This window comes from Jatropha curcas, chromosome 8 (genome assembly GCF_041381405.1).
Source record: "Jatropha curcas cultivar XTBG-Jc1 chromosome 8, XTBG_Jcur_1.0, whole genome shotgun sequence".
Lineage (NCBI taxonomy): Eukaryota > Viridiplantae > Streptophyta > Magnoliopsida > Malpighiales > Euphorbiaceae > Jatropha > Jatropha curcas.
The window spans coordinates 11080026-11098905 of record NC_143158.1 but is presented as its reverse complement, the minus strand read 5'-3'; the positions used below and the strand labels follow the sequence as shown (position 1 = coordinate 11098905).

The following is an 18880-nucleotide window of genomic DNA, read 5'->3' as shown; positions in this document are numbered from 1 at the left end:
TTATCATAAGCGTAAGAAAAACATTTTTTAAGGTAATTTATTAGACAAAATACTTCATTTAATCTCTGAACTTTGACAAAAAAAACCTTGTGGTACCCTAAAATATAAAATCGACATTGTGGCACTCTAAAGTTTACTTTTTGCAACAAATTCACCCCTCCTTACACTAAAAACAGTAAATTTTAAGGTTTTTTTTTTTACTTTTATTTGCAAAATGTTGGTTTAATATGTGATCGATCTAATTTTATAAGTTGAGATATTCAATAGATTAAATAAAATATTTAACAAGTACAATTTTATAAGTTGAAGTGTTCAATGGATCAAACAAAAGTTGAGGGTGCTATAAAATTTTTTATGAAAAGTACATATATGAATTTATGTATTGAGCGTAATTTGTTAACATCTAATATAACATTTAACATACATATAAACAGCGTAATTTAGGGGAAAAAATAACATTTATAAATAGTGTAAGAGGCAACGAATTGTTAATAATTAGCACTCAACATATCCAATTCTAATCTGCATTATATTATTATCATCTAAAATAGTAGGCAAAAGGAGGAGAAAATACTTGGCATCTGAAAATAGCGCTACAACTAATGAAACAGGAAAATGCAGTTTCATGGCTGAACCAAAAGGGAGCTAAAGTTTCCCCTACAAGGAAATGGCAAAAACAACTCATAATTTCAATCGCAAACCAGAAAAATAGTATAGTCTCTTCATTAAGCTTGCCAGAGGATGGTTGTCTCTGCAATCATGGAGGTGACTGTGTAAGGGTCCATATTTGAAGCAGGCCTTCTATCCTCAAAGTAACCTTTCCCAGCTTTCTCTGTTTGCCTACCAACTCTAACCGAAGCTCCACGATTTGCCACACCCTGTCAAACAATATTATAGTGCAAAATTATACTTTTATTTCAATAAATAATAATGCAATAGCTATAAATCCAATCCAGCCACCCAGCTCCTTATAATAGTAAGCTTGTCTGCAAACATACTTTTTTGAGCTTTTAATCACAATTAAAAAAATAGCTTAAAGCATTATGGTTTGGAGGCCTGTAGCTTTTGATTTCTCTCTTGGTTAGCCCAATATGGGAATTGTCTCATCTTTGGAGCTTCTACTCACAATTTTAAAAGATTTTTTTTTTTTTTTTGTAGAACCTAGAGGTATTAATTCCCTTTCCGCCGTAAAGCATAAAAAGTTTTTATCACTTTCAATATATGTATTTTCTGGGGATTGAACTTGTATTCTTATCTTTAAGGAGTTCAAGACTGCCCGACCAACACATTATTGGTTAGATAAAGATAAATTTAATGACAAGAAAAATGGAATTATGATACATCAATCGATAATGAAATTTAACATAATAAAATTAAAGGCATTTTTTGTATAAATGTTACTTTGGAAATGCATTGTTATATTATTAAAATATATATATATATTTTGTTTATTATGCCCACCAGACAATTTTAATTAATGTATCTTTTCCTTGCTGTGGAAAAGAAGCAACACAACCCTTATGTCCAAGGGATACCTTGTTGAGGATTGAGATATACTAATATAGATTTTGATTATATTACATTACATTCTATTATGTCCACAGGATATCAGGATGGTTAAGGATTTGCAATGGAGTGATAGGGTCGGGAGAGCTATTCCTTCGTGCATTTAATAAACAAAATAACAAATTATCAAAAAAAAAAAAAAAAAAAAAGAAAAAAAAAGCAATTCAACAATTACCCATATGAATTTGTTGATGTCAGCAGTTTCATGAAGTCCAGTTAGACGGCGCTCATTGCCTTCACCATAAGCAGCAATATGTTCCTTGTGCCTTAATCCAAGCTTTTCAATGGCCTTTTTGATTATTTCATAACCGTCATCAGCTCTCATGGACTTGGTGCTGTAAATGAACAAGAAAAGGCTCTTCAACCTTTCATTAATTGCTCTTTGGAAATGCAGAAAAGAGAATATATATATATATATATACACTTTTCATTTTTTCACTTGGAAATTGCAATGTAAAGCCAATATCAAACGGGGAAGATAATTGTGCAAATTACCTGTAATTTACGTGAGCACCAGCTCCATTCCAATCACCCTGGCAGGACAAGGCAGTCAATCAAGTTAAAGCCGCAAAAAACAAATTCCACGAGCATATGCACAGACAGAGGAAGAATGTTTATCACAAAGAAGTATTGCAGAAACAAACTTTGACCAAAGAGAAAAAGAAGAACAAAAGTACCTGAACAGGTTTTGGGTCTAAGGAAAGAACTGCTCCAGCAATCTCTGTAATCCTCTGATATCATGTAAATCATGGTATAAGAAACACTTGTTTATTCTTAAATTTACATAAGCAATAACTTGGAAAATATTTAAATCAACAATAGATTCAATTTTATTTTTTTAATCATTCTTATTATTTTAAAAAAATCAATAATACTATATCCTTGCAGCATTAAATTTAAAATGGTCTAATGTCAAATACTTCAAAACCATTTCTTCTTCATAAATCATCTCATTTCAAATCATGAAAATTTGACAAACCAGCATTCGTTTTTAATTGAATTCTTAGAGAATTTGGCCTTCCAAATGGAGTAAAGTACCTCAAGAATATAACGAGCCATCCAAACCTCATCTCCAGCAGAGATACCAACAGCAGGGCCCACTTGGAATTCCCACTGCATGACAACAAATATACTAATGATAAAAACTGGCTTGCTGCATCATAAGGGAATAAAAAGGTAAAAAGACGTAAATAACCTGGCCAGGCATAACTTCTCCATTGACCCCAGAAATGTTAATCCCGGCATGAAGACATGCTTTGTAATGAGAATCAACAATGTTACGGCCAAAGGCCTTATCAGCACCAACACCACAGTAATAAGGGCCCTGTTTTAATTAACCATACAAGCATCTCAATTTACTATCAGAAGAAACAGAAAGGACCTTACATGTAACCTAAGCAAGAGTGTTAACATTCAATTAGAGCTGACCACTGGTCTGGTTCAGATTGAAATCGAATAAGAGATTAGAATCAATCAAGAAATTTTGGTCCTGAATCAGACCAAAATTGAAAGGGAGTTAGTAGAAGAAGATTAGAAGGTAAAAAAAAAGGTCAAATTGAAATGAAACTGAAACTAGGAGGCCTTTAAATAGAATCAAAGGCGATTTGCAATCCATTGAATCCAGATTGAACCGAAATTTTAAGGCTCAATTTAGGTTCTCATTCCACTCCAATCTCAACTACCATATATTGAACCGGAACCACCAGTTCATTGCACGGGTCACCCCTACATTCAATTAATTTCCCTATAGTTACTAACTAATGTGACAACAAGTAGCTATAGACAAACTCTATGCATTTAAAAGGAAGAAAAGAACAAGATGAAAGCAAAAACGAAAAATAAAAGAATGAGAATAATTATCATACCTGAGGTCCAGGGTAACCACCTGTTGGCCACCCAAGTGGCCATCTGGTTTCTTTTTGCAACAAGGTGTACTCCTGTTCTATCCCATACCTTTTAGAAAGAAAGGTAAACATAATTAATACATGAAATAGAACTTGGAAATCAGAAGTTCAGATATATACCAGGGTTCCTCAGCAACAACATCTGGATGGCTAAAAATTTTTGCAGCATTATATCTCTTGTTTGTTGGAATTGGCTCCCCACTTGGTGTATAAGCATCACACATCACCTATCAATTTAGAAACAAATTGATTTCTGAATAATGAATAAACTGATAGAATATCCTAATACAGTAGAAAATTAAAAAATAATAATAAAAGATAAAAAAAACAATTAATAAATCAATCAAAGTTATTAAACAAGTGAAAAGATCAGTCTTACCAGGATGCTGTTACCCCTTCTAAATGGGTCCCTGAATATTGCTTGTGGGCTATTTTCAAGACATCAAACAAAGACTAATTAAATATCCAAATTGTAAACATGTACAAGACAATGGAGAAAGACAAAAGAGAGTACTATAAGATGACTTCACTATCATCTCCAGGTGCTTGGCCTGTGCTTGAACCATCATAGTTCCATTTTGGAAGGTTTTGGGGATCACTTACAGGTTCATTAAGAGTCTGTTTCAATTCCATGTAAATCAATGTAATTTTCTTTATAAATATTAATTAATCAAGAAAATATAAATAAGAAACATGAGATTACTCTAGCTTTGCTTCGAATGTCCAGACCAGATCCACCGATCCTAAATTTATTTAACAAAAAGGATCACTGATTTTATATTGCTGAAAATAATTAGAACCCATTAAAAGATAAAAGGAAGGTATACAATATTAAGAGTGAAACTAACCATATATATTCTGCAATAATTTTCTCAGTTGTATCAGAAAGGTTCAAGTTGATAAGATCCGATAGAAGAGACATTTTCACCAATAAACGATCGGTAATGATATCTTTCAGAGAGATACAGAGAAGATTATATGTTCTGGGAGAAGGGAAGACAGGAAGGAGGGTATCAAATGGCTACTCACTTGTTATTTCTCTCTGTATATATATAATGCATCTAGGCCGGTAAATTATTTCGATGAGTTTAACTAGCTGAGCTCCTATCTACACTATAGAATTTTTTTTTTTTCTTTTTTAAATTACTCAATAGAATTTATTTAATAAACGAGCTAAACTTGAATTTATAAAAAGATATTTATTATTATTATTAATTATAAATCATAAATGAATTAATTTTTAATTTTTATTTTCAAGATAGAAGAGTGTAAATCAAATTTAAATTTGAATATATTTTTAACCATATCTTAACTCGATCTGGGTTCAATTAGTTTATATTTTTAATAAATTTAATTTGAGTATTGTTAGAAGCCCACTAAAAATAAGATAATTATTTATAACTTTGGAAGAAGGTTGACATTTTTATAATCCATACATTTTAAGAGTGTACATGTTATAAGAAGTCTTTGCATTGTCTTTATAGATTAACCAGCCGAAAATGGGTATTTATATATTATTTCCATAATCATTATTTTTTATAAACTATTGTGAATTATCAAATGTTTAGGAAGAACAATAAAAACTTTACTTGAAATAAATCAAGTAATGGTAAATATTAAAATAATCTGTAATAAATAGAACTATAACATTATTTGTAATAGCATAAATATTTTGAATATGTTTATTATATGGATATAGATATGTAAAAAAATTTAAAATTGCAATTATCTAAATTAAATTATTTTAAAGATAATAGTTAAATAACATAGAAATAATCAAAATTTTCAAATTCATAATAATCTATACAATAACTATCAAACATTAAAAATATTAGTATTTTTTGTAATGTGCGTTGCAAGTTGTTATCATTTGGTATTACTTGTTGTTTATATTCATTAATTTATTTTTATATTATTTTTTAATATGATTATAATTTTTTTCTTATATTCTCTAGATATTTATATAATGTCAAGATATGATTTTATGTATAACAACTTTAAATTAAAATTTATTTCTATTTAAATAATATTCATATTATAAGCAATTAGTATTTTTCTTAAACTAATTTTAATATGATAGGACAACATTAAAAGCTAAGTATATTTAATAAAATAATTATAGACGATAAAATAAAAAAATTATTATTAATTATAAGATTAGACTTAATTAGCATCAACTTCTTTTTTAAAAAAAATAAAAAGCATAAAAGCATTTGATTAGAAACAATCAAATATTGATGAATTAAGTTTCAGTATTTCATACATTTTTACACAATTAAAAGATGAATAACATAATAATAAACACATATACACTTATATTAAATATTTTTAATATATTATTATTCATTTACAATTTTAAATATATAAATTAAATACATATTTTTGAATATATAAGCTAAAATAAATAAATTAAATGGAATAGATTAGATGAACTAATAAATAATTATTAATTCTGAATTGATTTTGAAATAATATTTTTATATTTTTTTTGCATTTAGAAATTTATTCTAAAATTAAAATAATAATCTATTTTTTGAAATAATTAATATCGTAAATAATCAATGATTGAAAATTTAATTAAAATAATCATATTAAAACAGTATAATAATATACTTTTTTAATCAATTAATAAACAAATATTAAAAAACTATAATTTATCAATTATTAAAAACTCAAGTTATTTAATAAACTCAAACTATTGTTAATTATCCAATGATATTCAATATCCAATCAAACTACACAAAAATAAATAGAATTCTAAAATTTCTTAAAAAGAAAAATAGAAAGCTGAGAGGGGAGAACAAACAAAAATATTCAAGTTAGCTATAACTGTGAAAGACTGAATTGCACAAAAGTACAGATCCCCTATCCATTTTGCTCCGGTTTGAAGGGGAATGACAAATCTTAATAAAAAGAAATATGAATGAAATCACTATCTATGATTATAGATGACAAACCAATTCAGGGCAATGTGCTCCAACCAAGCCACGGACATGTTCAAAATCCTTGGTATGGAAAACCTTGCGGCAAACCGGATATGATTCCACATATGTTCTTCATTTATGCCTTGCAGGTCTAATAACACTAGTCCAAGGGACCAACGGTCGGAGGGACCACATTTTCTGAAGTTGTGAACGAAATAGAAAATTACATATTCAGATCAAATGGATATGATATGATTGTAGAAAGTGGATGTTATGATTTTTTTTTGCTGTAGTTCGTGTGCAAGGATTGTTAGCTAATGCATTTATGTTATTTATAAATGCGTATTTGGTAAGAATTTGAAGAGACAATTGACGCTATCAAAATTTTTGGTTCCAAAAAGGTTATTTGCACATAACTCCTATATTAATTGTCTATATTTTTTAAACGAAAAATTAAAATTTTATTTTCCACCAAAATTTTTCCACTAAAAAGGGATGGCCAAATTTAAAAATTTTGATTAGGAGGTAAAACTCGGCATTAATTAGAAGAAATCAATGGGTTTTTGATGTGATTTATCCTTTTATTACGGTTAGAAGTCATTAATTGTGTTTATGGAATAAAATAGCATGAGATATCTGACTTTCAAAGCAAACATTCAATTAATGCAATGTTGGGGGCAAAATAGAAAAGATTTGGCCAAAGATTATAGTTAAACTAAATGAATGGGAGAGAATATATATTTAAAATTATTAAATATGAATTTAAATACTGTCTTTTTTAATATCAATTTTAAGATTCCTTATTGCGTTTAAATAATAGCCGTTTACTATAATAATAAATTACTAAAGGATATTTTTATTTTTTTCTAATTGAGTTAAAATATTTTTTTATATTAATATTCTTAATTTAATTCTATTTAATATTACGATTTTTTAGTGATTACATATATTCTTAATTGAGTTAAAATAAGTAATTTTTTTTTTGTTTTACAAAATATTATAATGTATTTGTTTATATTCGTAATGTGTCCTTAATTATCGTAATAATAAATTACTAAGAATAATTTTATCCATCAAAATATTCCTTTGATTTCCACATTTATATAATAAAAAATTATCATATTATTAAAATTAAATATTACATTTGTTAGATTTATAATTTTATTTTTTAAAAAGATAAACCTTGCAAAACACCAGCTGAAAGCATAATAGTACGGATGTCTTACAAGTTGCCTACCATTTTTTTTTCCCCCTTTTTTTAAAGGGCAAAGGATAAACATATCATTATGCTATTTTTGTTTGATTTGGATCACAACGGAAGGAGAGTCAAATAGTAGAATCTTAGGTATCAAAGCATTGAAGTTGTTTTTTGACTCAAAGCTATTCATCACAAAGTTCAAAAACACCTAATTTGCTTTTGATTCACACGTATAGAGAGAAATATAAATATTAATATTTTGATTGATTAAAAAAAAAAAAAAAAAATTTGCGCATTGCGAGGATAGTTTATTATTATAGTGAAGTCATTACTAGAGGAATATGATGATTATAATTAGAATTGCTTCTAAGATTGTTAGCTACTGCATTATATATATTTACACTGTTATTCGTGCCCATTCTAAAAAAAAAAAATATTATATATATTTTAAAATTAAAATTTTCAACTGCTTATTATCTCACGCATGCATATATTCATTTTATTTAAAACTAAATTTTAAAAGTAAAATTTTGAAAAGGTTAATTATGTATATTTTATTTAAATTTTGTTATGAAATAAGTGGATGTTCGATATGGGCTAAAACTCTGTATTCTTAATTATTGAGAACTCTATCGTCCTGATTTATGTAGGACTCTATCGGCTTCCATTTATGTAACTATATATATGTGGCTTCTTATCAATAATAAATACACTCTCATATTTTGCTCTCTATTCCTTCTCTTTCTTCTCTCTAGTTTTATATTATTACTAGTCGTAGCATCGCGCTTTGCAGGCAGGTATAAATACTTTATTTAAATAATAATTTGAAATTTTATTATTCTTTATTTTGATTAATAATATTAATAATTGACATATATATTTTTTTCATTTAAAGATTAAACATATAAAATGTCTCCTCTTTTATCAATAGATTTTATTAAAAGAAACAAAACAAAAGGAATGATATTTCAGAGGGAGAAAAAAAATTAAAATCATTGGAAAAAGGAAAGACTATTGTTGCTTGTGATATTAACAATATATTTAATAGTAAATGAAAATTTACAATATTTGATTTTATGTACACCATGCAACTTCTCTTACTTCAATTGGTTCAAGATTTTTTTTTTTTGCTAAAAAAAGTAAAAATTTCATCCCATTATCCTCTCATATCCCTATACTCTCCAAATAAAATAAAAAATAAAAAATATAATTTTTAAAATTATGTCATTAATAAAAAAATTGTGTTACTAATTAATTATAGAAAATAGCTACAAAATTTAATTTAATTTTGATGTTAATCTCAATTATTTTAATGTGCAATATTTATATGATTAATGAGTAAACAATATTGGTGGAAGATACTTTTCAAATTCATAGATAGATATAGATGAGACCACGTACAAAAATTTTTTCAAATTGAAGTCTCAATATATATATATATATATATATATATATATATATATATATATATATATAAAACATAATTTTACAAAGAAAAGAAAAAGGAAACCCAATCATTTTATTTAGAAAGAATTTTTCATTGAAAATGATGATCAGCAGACCACAGAGCAAATAAGCACATGAAAAATACTTCAATACCTTCACCATAAATCTGAATCAACTCTTGAGAATGATTCTACTTTTCCGGTTGGTGTCTTGATAAAAGTTGTCTGCTACCTAATATGATATGGTGACAATATTATAGCACTATCATGGTAATATATCGATTGTGGTTCTGATTGGCTTATCTCAGCCAGAAAAGGTTCTAGAGAATGTGTTGATATATAGAGCACCTCTGGGTTGCAATTTCATCCAATTTTAATGGATTTAGCAAAGATATGACAAAATACTTAGTTCTATTTGGTGCCTCAGATAGCTCTCTTGGCTTTACATCAAGTGGCACATAAATTCACTTCTTTCGCTTTCCTATAGCTACTTGTGCTTTGACCACTGCTAGATGATCAACTTGAGTAGGTGGGAAAGCGAGAAGGATTTCAGAAGCATCAGTTGTCCCTGTATTTTCTACCTTTAAGATATTCATATTAAAACAAAATAAAATGAGCAACCTAAAATGCACTCCATAAAAGGTAAACAGATTATACATAATTCTAATTATTAATTAAAACACATGGCTGTTATGTAGAGTGAAAGAATTGTTTTAAAATAACTCTGAGCAAACTGAATATGATACTTATAATTATTGAATCTTAAGCTAAGCTTTAAATAGCCTTTTACAAAGCAACAAAATGCAAGAAAATAGATCATGATATCTACTGCTATAAACTAAAACAAAAATAAGTCAGAAACAGCTATCTCTCCTAAAGACTAGGACTTATTCAAACCAAAAGTCAAATACTCCTATCTTTAAGCAACTAATTTCAGCAGAAAACGACCCTTTCAATTCCTCCCTTAAACTAGCTGCAAACTGTAGTTAGTTTACATTAGTGAGATCACACATTTCCATCTTCTCTTTGAGTTTCTAAAAAGCTTCGAGTTTTAGTGCCTTGGTCATCACATCTGCCACTTGCTCTTGAGTTCCACAATGAACTAACTTAAGTTTTTCATCTTTTACAAGATCTCTCAAGAAATGAAAATGCACCATGATGTGCTTGCTTCTTCTATGCATTACTGGATTTTTTGAGAGTTTAATTATAGAGGTGTTATCACACATGATGATGGTACTTCCTTGTTGAATATGACCCAAATTTTTAAAAACCCTTCTCATCCATACAGCCTAACATGCACAAGCAGCAGCTACGACAAACTCTGATTCGGTGGTTGAAAGTGTAACAATTGGCTGGTTTTTTGACATCCAAGACACAACACCTGAACTCAATAAGAAAACATAATCTGATGTGCTTTTAGAATCTTCTTCATCACCACCATAATCTGAGTTTGTGAAAACAATCAAATCTTCTCCCCCTCCCTTCTTGTAGAAAATACCATGAATAGTAGTTCCTTTCAAATAATGCAAAATTCTCTTAGTAGCTTGCAAATGTAATTCAGTGGGTTTTGACATCTACCTACTGATTAAGCTCACACTAAACATGATGTCTGGACGTGTAGCTGTGAACCCCTCCCCCGAAAATAGGCATAAAAATGCATATGACTAAGGGCAGAAATGCACGTGAATGTGTGAGTCGCCACCTTGTTTAATTATTTTAGGGTAAACTAGGAAAAAATCCTAAGTTGCTCCAATTTTAATTAACCTAATTATTATATTAATTATCCTAATGTTTAAGGCACAATCTTCGAACTCGAGGTGGATCCCGAGACTATGTCATGCTGATTAACTAACCAATGAATGAATGCTTTGCAGGGTAAATGATGTAATTGGACCAATGAAATGTTTAAGTGATTTCAACTTGTCGCCGGGGGTTAAATCCCGAACGTGCTTACGTACTTCCGTTTGAATGGAAGATCAAAGTCGACGTAGTTCGATAAGCCTTTTTTAAAGGGCTTTGATTGGGTATGCTTAATGCATGAGTGTATGTATGTTTCGTGCATTTTGTTTAGGCATTTTGCCAAAGTTTGATTGATTTGTTGTCTTAGGCATTTGTTGCCAAAAGTGTTGATTTAAGGCTTTTAGCCAAAAAGATTGATTTAGGCAATTTGTTGCCAAAAGTTGATGTGATTTAGGCGATTATTGCCAAAATTGATCGATTTAAGGCTTTTAGCCAAAATGAGTTGATTTAGGCAATTTGTTTGCCAAAAAGTGTTGATTGGGCGATTGTCGCCAAAATGAGTGATTTAAGGCTTTTAGCCAAAAGATTGATTAATTCGAGACATTTTGCCAAAAATTGATGTGTAATTTAGGCAATTTGTTCCAAAAATGTGATTGATTAAACTGTAGGCAATTTGTTGCCAAAAAACGTGATTGATTAAAGCTTTTAGCCACAATTATTGATTAATTGGACTTAAGCCGGATTTATTCGAAATAAAGGCGATTATACCATAGTCATTAATTGACTAGGCACTTTTGCCAATATTGTCGGATTTAGGCTTTAATACCACGATTATTAATTAACCGGGCATTTAAGCTTAATCATATTTAATTGAGGCAATTTATTTGCCAAATTAATGACGTGAATGCATTGATGCAGCAGTTTAATTCAGAATTGGAGTAGAAGAAGAATATGCATGAAATGCTAACATTAAATGAGCAGAGTTTCGTTTATTTACCTGAGTTAATCGGCGACCGCTTCTTAGCTTCAGTTTGAAAACTCCGGATTAAGCTCCTCGTTTGGGGAATATTAATTAATTAAATTTAATTTAAGTGGCCAAATATCACAACAGCAGAGTAATAAAAGCCTATACTAAATGCAAAAAAGCAGTAAAAGAATCGCAAGGAGCGTAGGGGAGAAGGAGCATCCGTCAACATAGACTGAGTGAGTAAAAACGGAGTGCCGGGGCTGTATTTATAGGGAAAAATCGGGCTAGAGGGCGGTCGCCGCCGCCGGGGCCGGCGGACTTGCTATTTTTTTGTTCAAATGGCTTTTTCGGGAGTTCCGTACCTCCAAAAAATATTTCGGGACCAGTTTTGCGATCCTCGCAATTTTCCGGACGTTTCAAGTACCATATTGGCATACTTCCGGTAAATGTCCAAAATGGCCTCCGGTCCGACCGGACTGTTTGCAGTCCGGAAAAACAGGCCTTTTGAGCCTCAAAATTTGAGTATTCACAGTTGCCTCCCACCGGCAACCATAAAAATGATTTATGGGAGTCGGTGGTTGTTTGAAAAACAAATTTTGAAGGCGAAAATCAGACGCATCCAGAAGACCTGCCTTTTGGCTATTTCCTTGATTTTTTTCTTTTTTTTTTTTTTGCCGACCCTCCGCGCGCGTTTTTTCTATAAAAGGTCCTGTTTCTCTTTTTTTTCATATTTTCTCGAAATCTGTGCAAAAAAAAACAGTTTTTTTTAAGCGAGTTTCTCTCTTTTCCTTTTTCTTTCTTCCTTCAAAAAATGAATCCTTTTTATAATCATAGCATGCACAACTGGACTAGGAGTCTCTCTAAAGTCGAAAAGATCAACTTAGGGAGGTACGGTCTTTCTCCTATTGTTACCCTTAGGGGAGTGGTAATTGACTGGGATTTTCTACGGGCCTGCATCAGACTTTGGGACCCGGAGGCCCACGTTTTCCAGTTCGGGGCCATGATGGAGGAGATGTGCCCTCTTTTTGACGAATTCTGCGCTATTATAGGGTGCGACCCCAATGCCCCTTTAGTCAAGCATGAAGCCAAAATCGGGTATGTTTAGTCGTTTGAAAGTCTGTTTCAGTTCAGCCGGCCACAAGCTAGGGCTATGATTGTTGGTGACCAGAAAGTAATTCTGCTGCCCTTAATTGACGAATTTTCAGAGGTTCATTCAGACGATCTAGACCGGATGAGGCTGAGAATGCGGGCCTTGGTTTTCTGCTTATTAGCTGGTTTCTTGTTCAACAAGGACCCAGGCTTTGGAGATTTGCGACTTTGCCCCATGATTCGGCAGATGGAGGATGTAACACCCCTTCCCGGTCCACCCGTTAACCCGAATGAACCGAGTCGAGATGCTACAACACTGGTTGACTGTATGATTAGACATGCTGATATCATAATACTGAATATTTATATATATATACCGATGCCGTTTACATTACTAGTGTACTGAATATTTATATACATTATACAAGTGTTCAAAATGAGATGGGCCCAACTGTGTGCCCTGTACATGCCATGAAAGAATAATAAAAGATACATATCAAAATAGGGAGCTACCCTGAAGACCGTGTCTTCTACAGATGAACTGCTGCAGTTGTACGCTGTCGCTCTATAGACCAGTCTCAAAACCTGCGAGTTAAACAGGTAACTCGCTGAGCTATTACAGCTCAGTGGATATCTCAATATAGAAAGACATAATTAAGCACACATATATGCAGAAAGAATTATGTAAGTACATATAATCACACATAACATACGGCTTTCATTTCACCTTAATGATCTTTCTTACTGTTTATTTTACTGTCTGATTCATGCAATAGCAAGTTAAAATATCTGTATGGCTCCATAAGGTTATAGTGAAACCGAAGTGATAAGATAAACTGTATGAAACTGGATGAAACTGTATGCTATAGGCCCCGAACCGGATTCGCCTATGCCAATATTGTCCGTTTTGGTGCCCCTAACCGGATTTGCACCGCACGGTTTAATCATATCCACTCAACGGCCTGTAGCCGGAGTTCCAAACTGTATGGGGCGCAGATCTGCTATTCTATGTCGCGACATAGCCTTATCTACATGGTTTCTACCTAACCTCAATGGAGCTTAAGATTAGCATGTCAACAATGTAACACAATAGCACGTAAATGGTTTCACAACGTCATAGTTCATCATATTGATTTGATTTCACACCATATAAATGCTTACATGTTGTTTTAATCCATGTTCTTATATTATATTTTTGTTTTACAATGATTGGATGCATTCATGTTGAGCAAAGGAATGTAATTGTATAGAAAATGAAGTCCAAAATGCATGAAAACATAAGTCGCGAGCGCGCAGGGAAAAGTCGCGAGCGCGAGATGCTTCCCAGGGAGAAGTCACGAGCGCGTCTTCAAACCTCGCGAGCGCGAGAAGTGCAATCGAGAGTCAGAGAGGTTTCTGGCTCAAGTCGCGACCGCGCAGCACAAGTCACGAGCGCGAGATGAAGTCGCGAGCGCGCTTGTGGAGTTCGCGAGCGCGAAATGCGCAAACTGAGAGTCAGAGAGCTTCTGGCCGAAGTCGCGACCGTGCATGTGAAAGTCGCGAGCGCGAGATGTGCCATTTGAGAGTCAGAGAGTTTTTGGCCAAAGTCGCGACCGCGCATGTGAAAGTCGCGAGCGCGACTTGCTTTCCAGACCGCGCGGGCGCGCGACGTGTTTCCAGATTGTGCAGTCTGTGTTCTTTTGGCCATAACTCTCAATATACAACTTCAAATTGAGTGATTCAAAAGCCCACGTAAAGATAACACATAGAGGAACAAATAACTCTTCTATGACAATTCCTAGTTCCATCATTTACTGGGGTCAAAATCAAGATGAAGTTGCTGGTAAAATTTCCAGCAAACTCTGGTTCATAAACTCATTCCATCCCCTGTTTTCACATCATTTTCAATCCTCTCACTCCACAATAAGCAACATATGATCTCATGAGCAACACTCCACACAATGTTTCATGCAAAGAACATGGGAAATAACAAGAGATATCAAACCTGTCTTGCCACAAAGCTGGGGCTCTGTTTTAGCTTCTCTTTTCTGCTACCTTTGAACTTTCTTCTCCTATACACAAGAATTCTCATAACTCATCTCCAATATAACTCAATTAAAGAGTGAATAACATATAACTTCAAGGAATTCTACTTACTTGGAGTGGACTTACTGCGTAACTTGCATGAAAAGTGCAAGGAAATGGAAGGGAAACGTAAGAAGAAAATGAAAAACGTGAAAATAGGAAAGTGAAAATGATAGGAACGGGTAGACTCTAGAAGAAGTGATTTGGCTGTGTAAACTCTCTAATTGGTACCTCAAGTATACAAAGGCTACAACTTACTACCCAAGCTATATGTTTGGAGGCAAACAAGTCCTAAACTTTCCATGCAAATAAGTCCACTTATCATCCATTCTACCCCAACCAGGTTTGGTTCAACTCGACTCAACTCAAGAGGATGTTACAGTTCTCCCCTTCTAAATAAAAACTTCGTCCCGAAGTTTACCTGTTGTAAACAAATGCGGATATTGTTGTCGCATGGTTTCTTCAGATTCCCAAGTTGCTTCTTCTGTCTTATGATTCCTCCAAAGAACTTTCACCAATGCTATTTTCTTGTTCCGCAATTCTTTAGTTTCTTTGGCTAGGATCTGAACTGGTTCTTCTTCATACGTGAGATCCGGCTGAATTTCAATCTCGTCTGCTGATAACACATGTGAGGGGTCTGATCTGTATCTTCTCAACATGGATACATGAAATACATTATGGATTCGATCTAAGGTTGGAGGTAATGCTAGGCGATAGGCTAATGGTCCTACGCGTTCAACAATCTCGTATGGACCAATGAACCTAGGACTTAGCTTACCCTTTTGTCCAAACCTTAGGATCTTCTTCCATGGTGAAACCTTCAAAAATACTTTATCCCCAACTGAATACTCAATGTCTTTTCTCTTTAAATCCGCATAGGATTTCTGTCGATCACTTGCTTCCTTCAGCCGTCTTCTGATGATTTCTACTTTCTCTTCTGTGTCTCTCACCAAATCTGGACCCAAAATCTTCTTCTCACTAAGTTCTGTCCAACATACAGGTGTTCTGCATCTTCTACCATACAATGCTTCATAGGGTGCCATCTTGATGCTCGCTTGATAGTTGTTGTTGTAGGCAAACTCCATGAGAGATACATATTTGTCCCAACTGCCTTCAAATTCAATAACACATGATCTCAACATGTCTTCCAGGATTTGAATCACTCTCTCTGATTGCCCATCTGTCTGCGGATGAAATGCAGTGCTGAAATGCAGTTTCGTTCCTAATGCCTCTTGAAGTTTACCCCAGAACTTCGATGTAAACCTTGGATCACGATCAGAGATAATGGATGATGGAACTCCATGTAGTCGAACTATCTCACTAACATAAATTTCTGCTAACTTGTCCAGAGAATAGTCCGTCTTAACTGGTAGGAAATGAGCAGACTTGGTTAATCTGTCCACAATTACCCATACTGCATCATGCTTCCGCTGTGTCTGAGGTAAGCCAGTAACAAAGTCCATCGTGATCTGATCCCATTTCCATGTTGGCACTATTATGGGATGAAGTAACCCGGATGGCAGTTGATGTTCTGCTTTTACTTGTTGACATGTTAAACATCTTGTTACAACATCTCCGATGTCTCTTTTCTTGCCTGGCCACCAGTAGCCTTTCTTCAAATCTTGATACATCTTGGTGCTACCTGGATGCATTGTATATGGACTGTTATGAGCTTCATGCAGAATCTTTTGTCTGACCTCCCCTGTCTGTGGTACAACAATTCTATCTGCATAAAACAAAACTCCATTGCTATCCAATCTAAATTTCCCACCATGATCTGCCTGGACTTGTTTAACCCATAGGGCTATTTGTGCATCTTTCTTCTGTGCTTCTGCAACTTCCTGAAGCCAAGATGGTTGTACTTGCATCTGTGCGAGAATAGCTCCTTGCTGTTGTAACTCCATACTAATTCTCATTAAGCTCAAAGCATACAAGGATTTCCGGCTAAGGGCATCCGCTACCACATTAGCCTTGCCCGGATGATAATTAATGACATAATCATAATTAGCCAGAATCTGCATCCACTTCCGTTGTCTTGAATTCAAGTCCTTCTGTGTTGGTAAGTACTTTAAACTCTGATGATCTGTGTAAATGTAACACTTTTCACCATACAGATAATGCCGCCATACTTTGAATGCTAGAACAATGGCTGCCAGTTCTAAATCATGGGTTGGATAATTCAACTCATGTGGTTTCAATTGTCTGGAGACATAGGCGACCACTTTCTTATCTTGCATGAGTACACATCCCAACCCAGTATGAGAGGCATCACTATAAATCTCAAAGTCTTTACCTGACACTGGCTGAGTTAACACTGGTGCTTCAGTCAACTTTCTCTTCAAAGTGTCAAAACTCTGCTGACATCTAGCATCCCATTGAAATACAACCTCTTTTTTCAATAGTCTTGTTAAAGGTGATGCAATGATGGAGAATCCTTTTACAAACCTTCTGTAATAACCGGCTAAACCCAGAAAACTTCGAACTTCTGTGACATTTCTGGGTGGTCTCCAATCAACAATAGCTTCAATCTTCTTAGGATCCACTCTGATACCCTCCGATGACACCACATGTCCTAAGAAAGAAACTTCTTCTAGCCAAAACTCACACTTACTGAGCTTAGCATACAGCTGTTTATCTCTCAATGTCTGAAGTACAATCCGTAAATGCTTATCATGTTCTGCCCTGTCTCTGGAGTAGACCAAAATGTCATCTATGAACACCACCACAAACTGATCTAAATATGAATGAAACACGCGGTTCATGAGGTCCATGAAAACTGCTGGTGCATTTGTGAGACCGAATGGCATTACTAAAAAATTCAAAGTGACCATATCGGGTCCTGAATGCAGTCTTAGCGATATCTTCTTCCTTTATACGCAACTGATGATATCCCGACCTGAGGTCGATCTTAGAAAACATACCTGCACCTTTTAACTGATCAAACAAATCGTCGATTCGAGGCAATGGATACTTATTCTTGATTGTCAGTTTATTCAGCTGTCTGTAATCAATGCACAGTCTGAGTGATCCATCTTTCTTCTTTACAAATAATACCGGTGCTCCCCAAGGTGATACACTGGGTCTGATAAAGCCTTTGTCTAATAACTCCTGCAGCTAAATCTTTAACTCTTTTAGCTCTGCTGGTGCCATTCTGTAAGGTGCAATAGATACTGGTGCTGCTCCAGGATAGACATCTATGGTAAACTCCACTTCCCTCCTTGGTGGTAACCCTGGTAACTCATCTGGAAATATATCTGGATAATCACACACTGTTGGTATGTCTTCCACTTTCGACTTTTCTTTCTCTGCGTGTAATGTACATACCAAGTATGCTTCACAACCCTTCTGAATTAATCTCTTTGCTGTTATGGCTGATATCACATTACTCAAAAAATCTCGCCGCTTCCCAACTACTGTAATCTCTTCCCCTGCTGGTGTATATAATGTCACCCTTTTCTTTGCACAATCAACTAGAGCATTATGTCTAGATAGCCAATCCATACCCAAAATAACATCAAATTCTCTAAATGGCAACTCCATAAGATCTCCTGGAAATTCCTTTCCATGAATAACAATTGGACAGTCTTTGATCACTGTATGAGTTGTTACTACATCTCCTAATGGATTGGTAACCAACATACCCTGACCCACATGTGCAACCGCTAACCCTTTAACCCAGGGTGTAGGCACACTAATGTATGAATGAGATGAGCCAGGATCAATTAAAGCATAAACTCCATGATCACATAAAGAAAACTCACCAACTATGACATCTGGAGCTTCCTCATCTTCTCTGGCTCGCATGGCATAAACCCTGGCTGGACCCCTGGTCTCAGGCCTGTCCACAGTCTCTGACTGCTGTCTCTGCACTCCGGAGGTCTCGCCTCGACCTCGGCCTGCTATGAACGGTGTAGGAACTCTTGCCCTTTTAGGACAATCCTTCTTCTGATGGTCTGAGGCTCCGCATGTCCAACATTTACCAG

At 33.8% G+C, this 18880-nt stretch overlaps 1 protein-coding gene across 1 annotated transcript; it reads right to left on the bottom strand.

The window, feature by feature from the left end:
* Positions 1-508: 508 nt before the first annotated feature.
* LOC105646377 (glutamine synthetase nodule isozyme) lies at positions 509-4561 on the bottom strand. The gene is made up of 12 exons (XM_012232226.4): positions 4319-4561; positions 4174-4213; positions 3985-4088; positions 3850-3898; positions 3591-3697; positions 3432-3519; positions 2762-2890; positions 2605-2679; positions 2244-2297; positions 2062-2099; positions 1742-1901; positions 509-878 (listed from the first exon to the last, which is right to left on the bottom strand). The coding sequence occupies exons 1-12, from the start codon at positions 4390-4392 to the stop codon at positions 726-728; spliced, it is 1071 nt and encodes a 356-aa protein (XP_012087616.1). The 5' UTR covers positions 4393-4561; the 3' UTR covers positions 509-725.
* Positions 4562-18880: the final 14319 nt, after the last annotated feature.

Excerpts from the sequence above, each read along its gene's own strand:
- LOC105646377 (XM_012232226.4), bottom strand. The coding sequence starts at position 4,392 with ATGTCTCTTCTATCGGATCTTATCAACTTGAACCTTTCTGATACAACT. Across the intron at positions 4,089-4,173 it reads ACATTCGAAGCAAAGCTAGA|ACTCTTAATGAACCTGTAAG; the intron begins GTAATCTCATGT and ends GAATTGAAACAG. Across the intron at positions 3,899-3,984 it reads GATAGTGAAGTCATCTTATA|CCCACAAGCAATATTCAGGG; the intron begins GTACTCTCTTTT and ends TCTTGAAAATAG.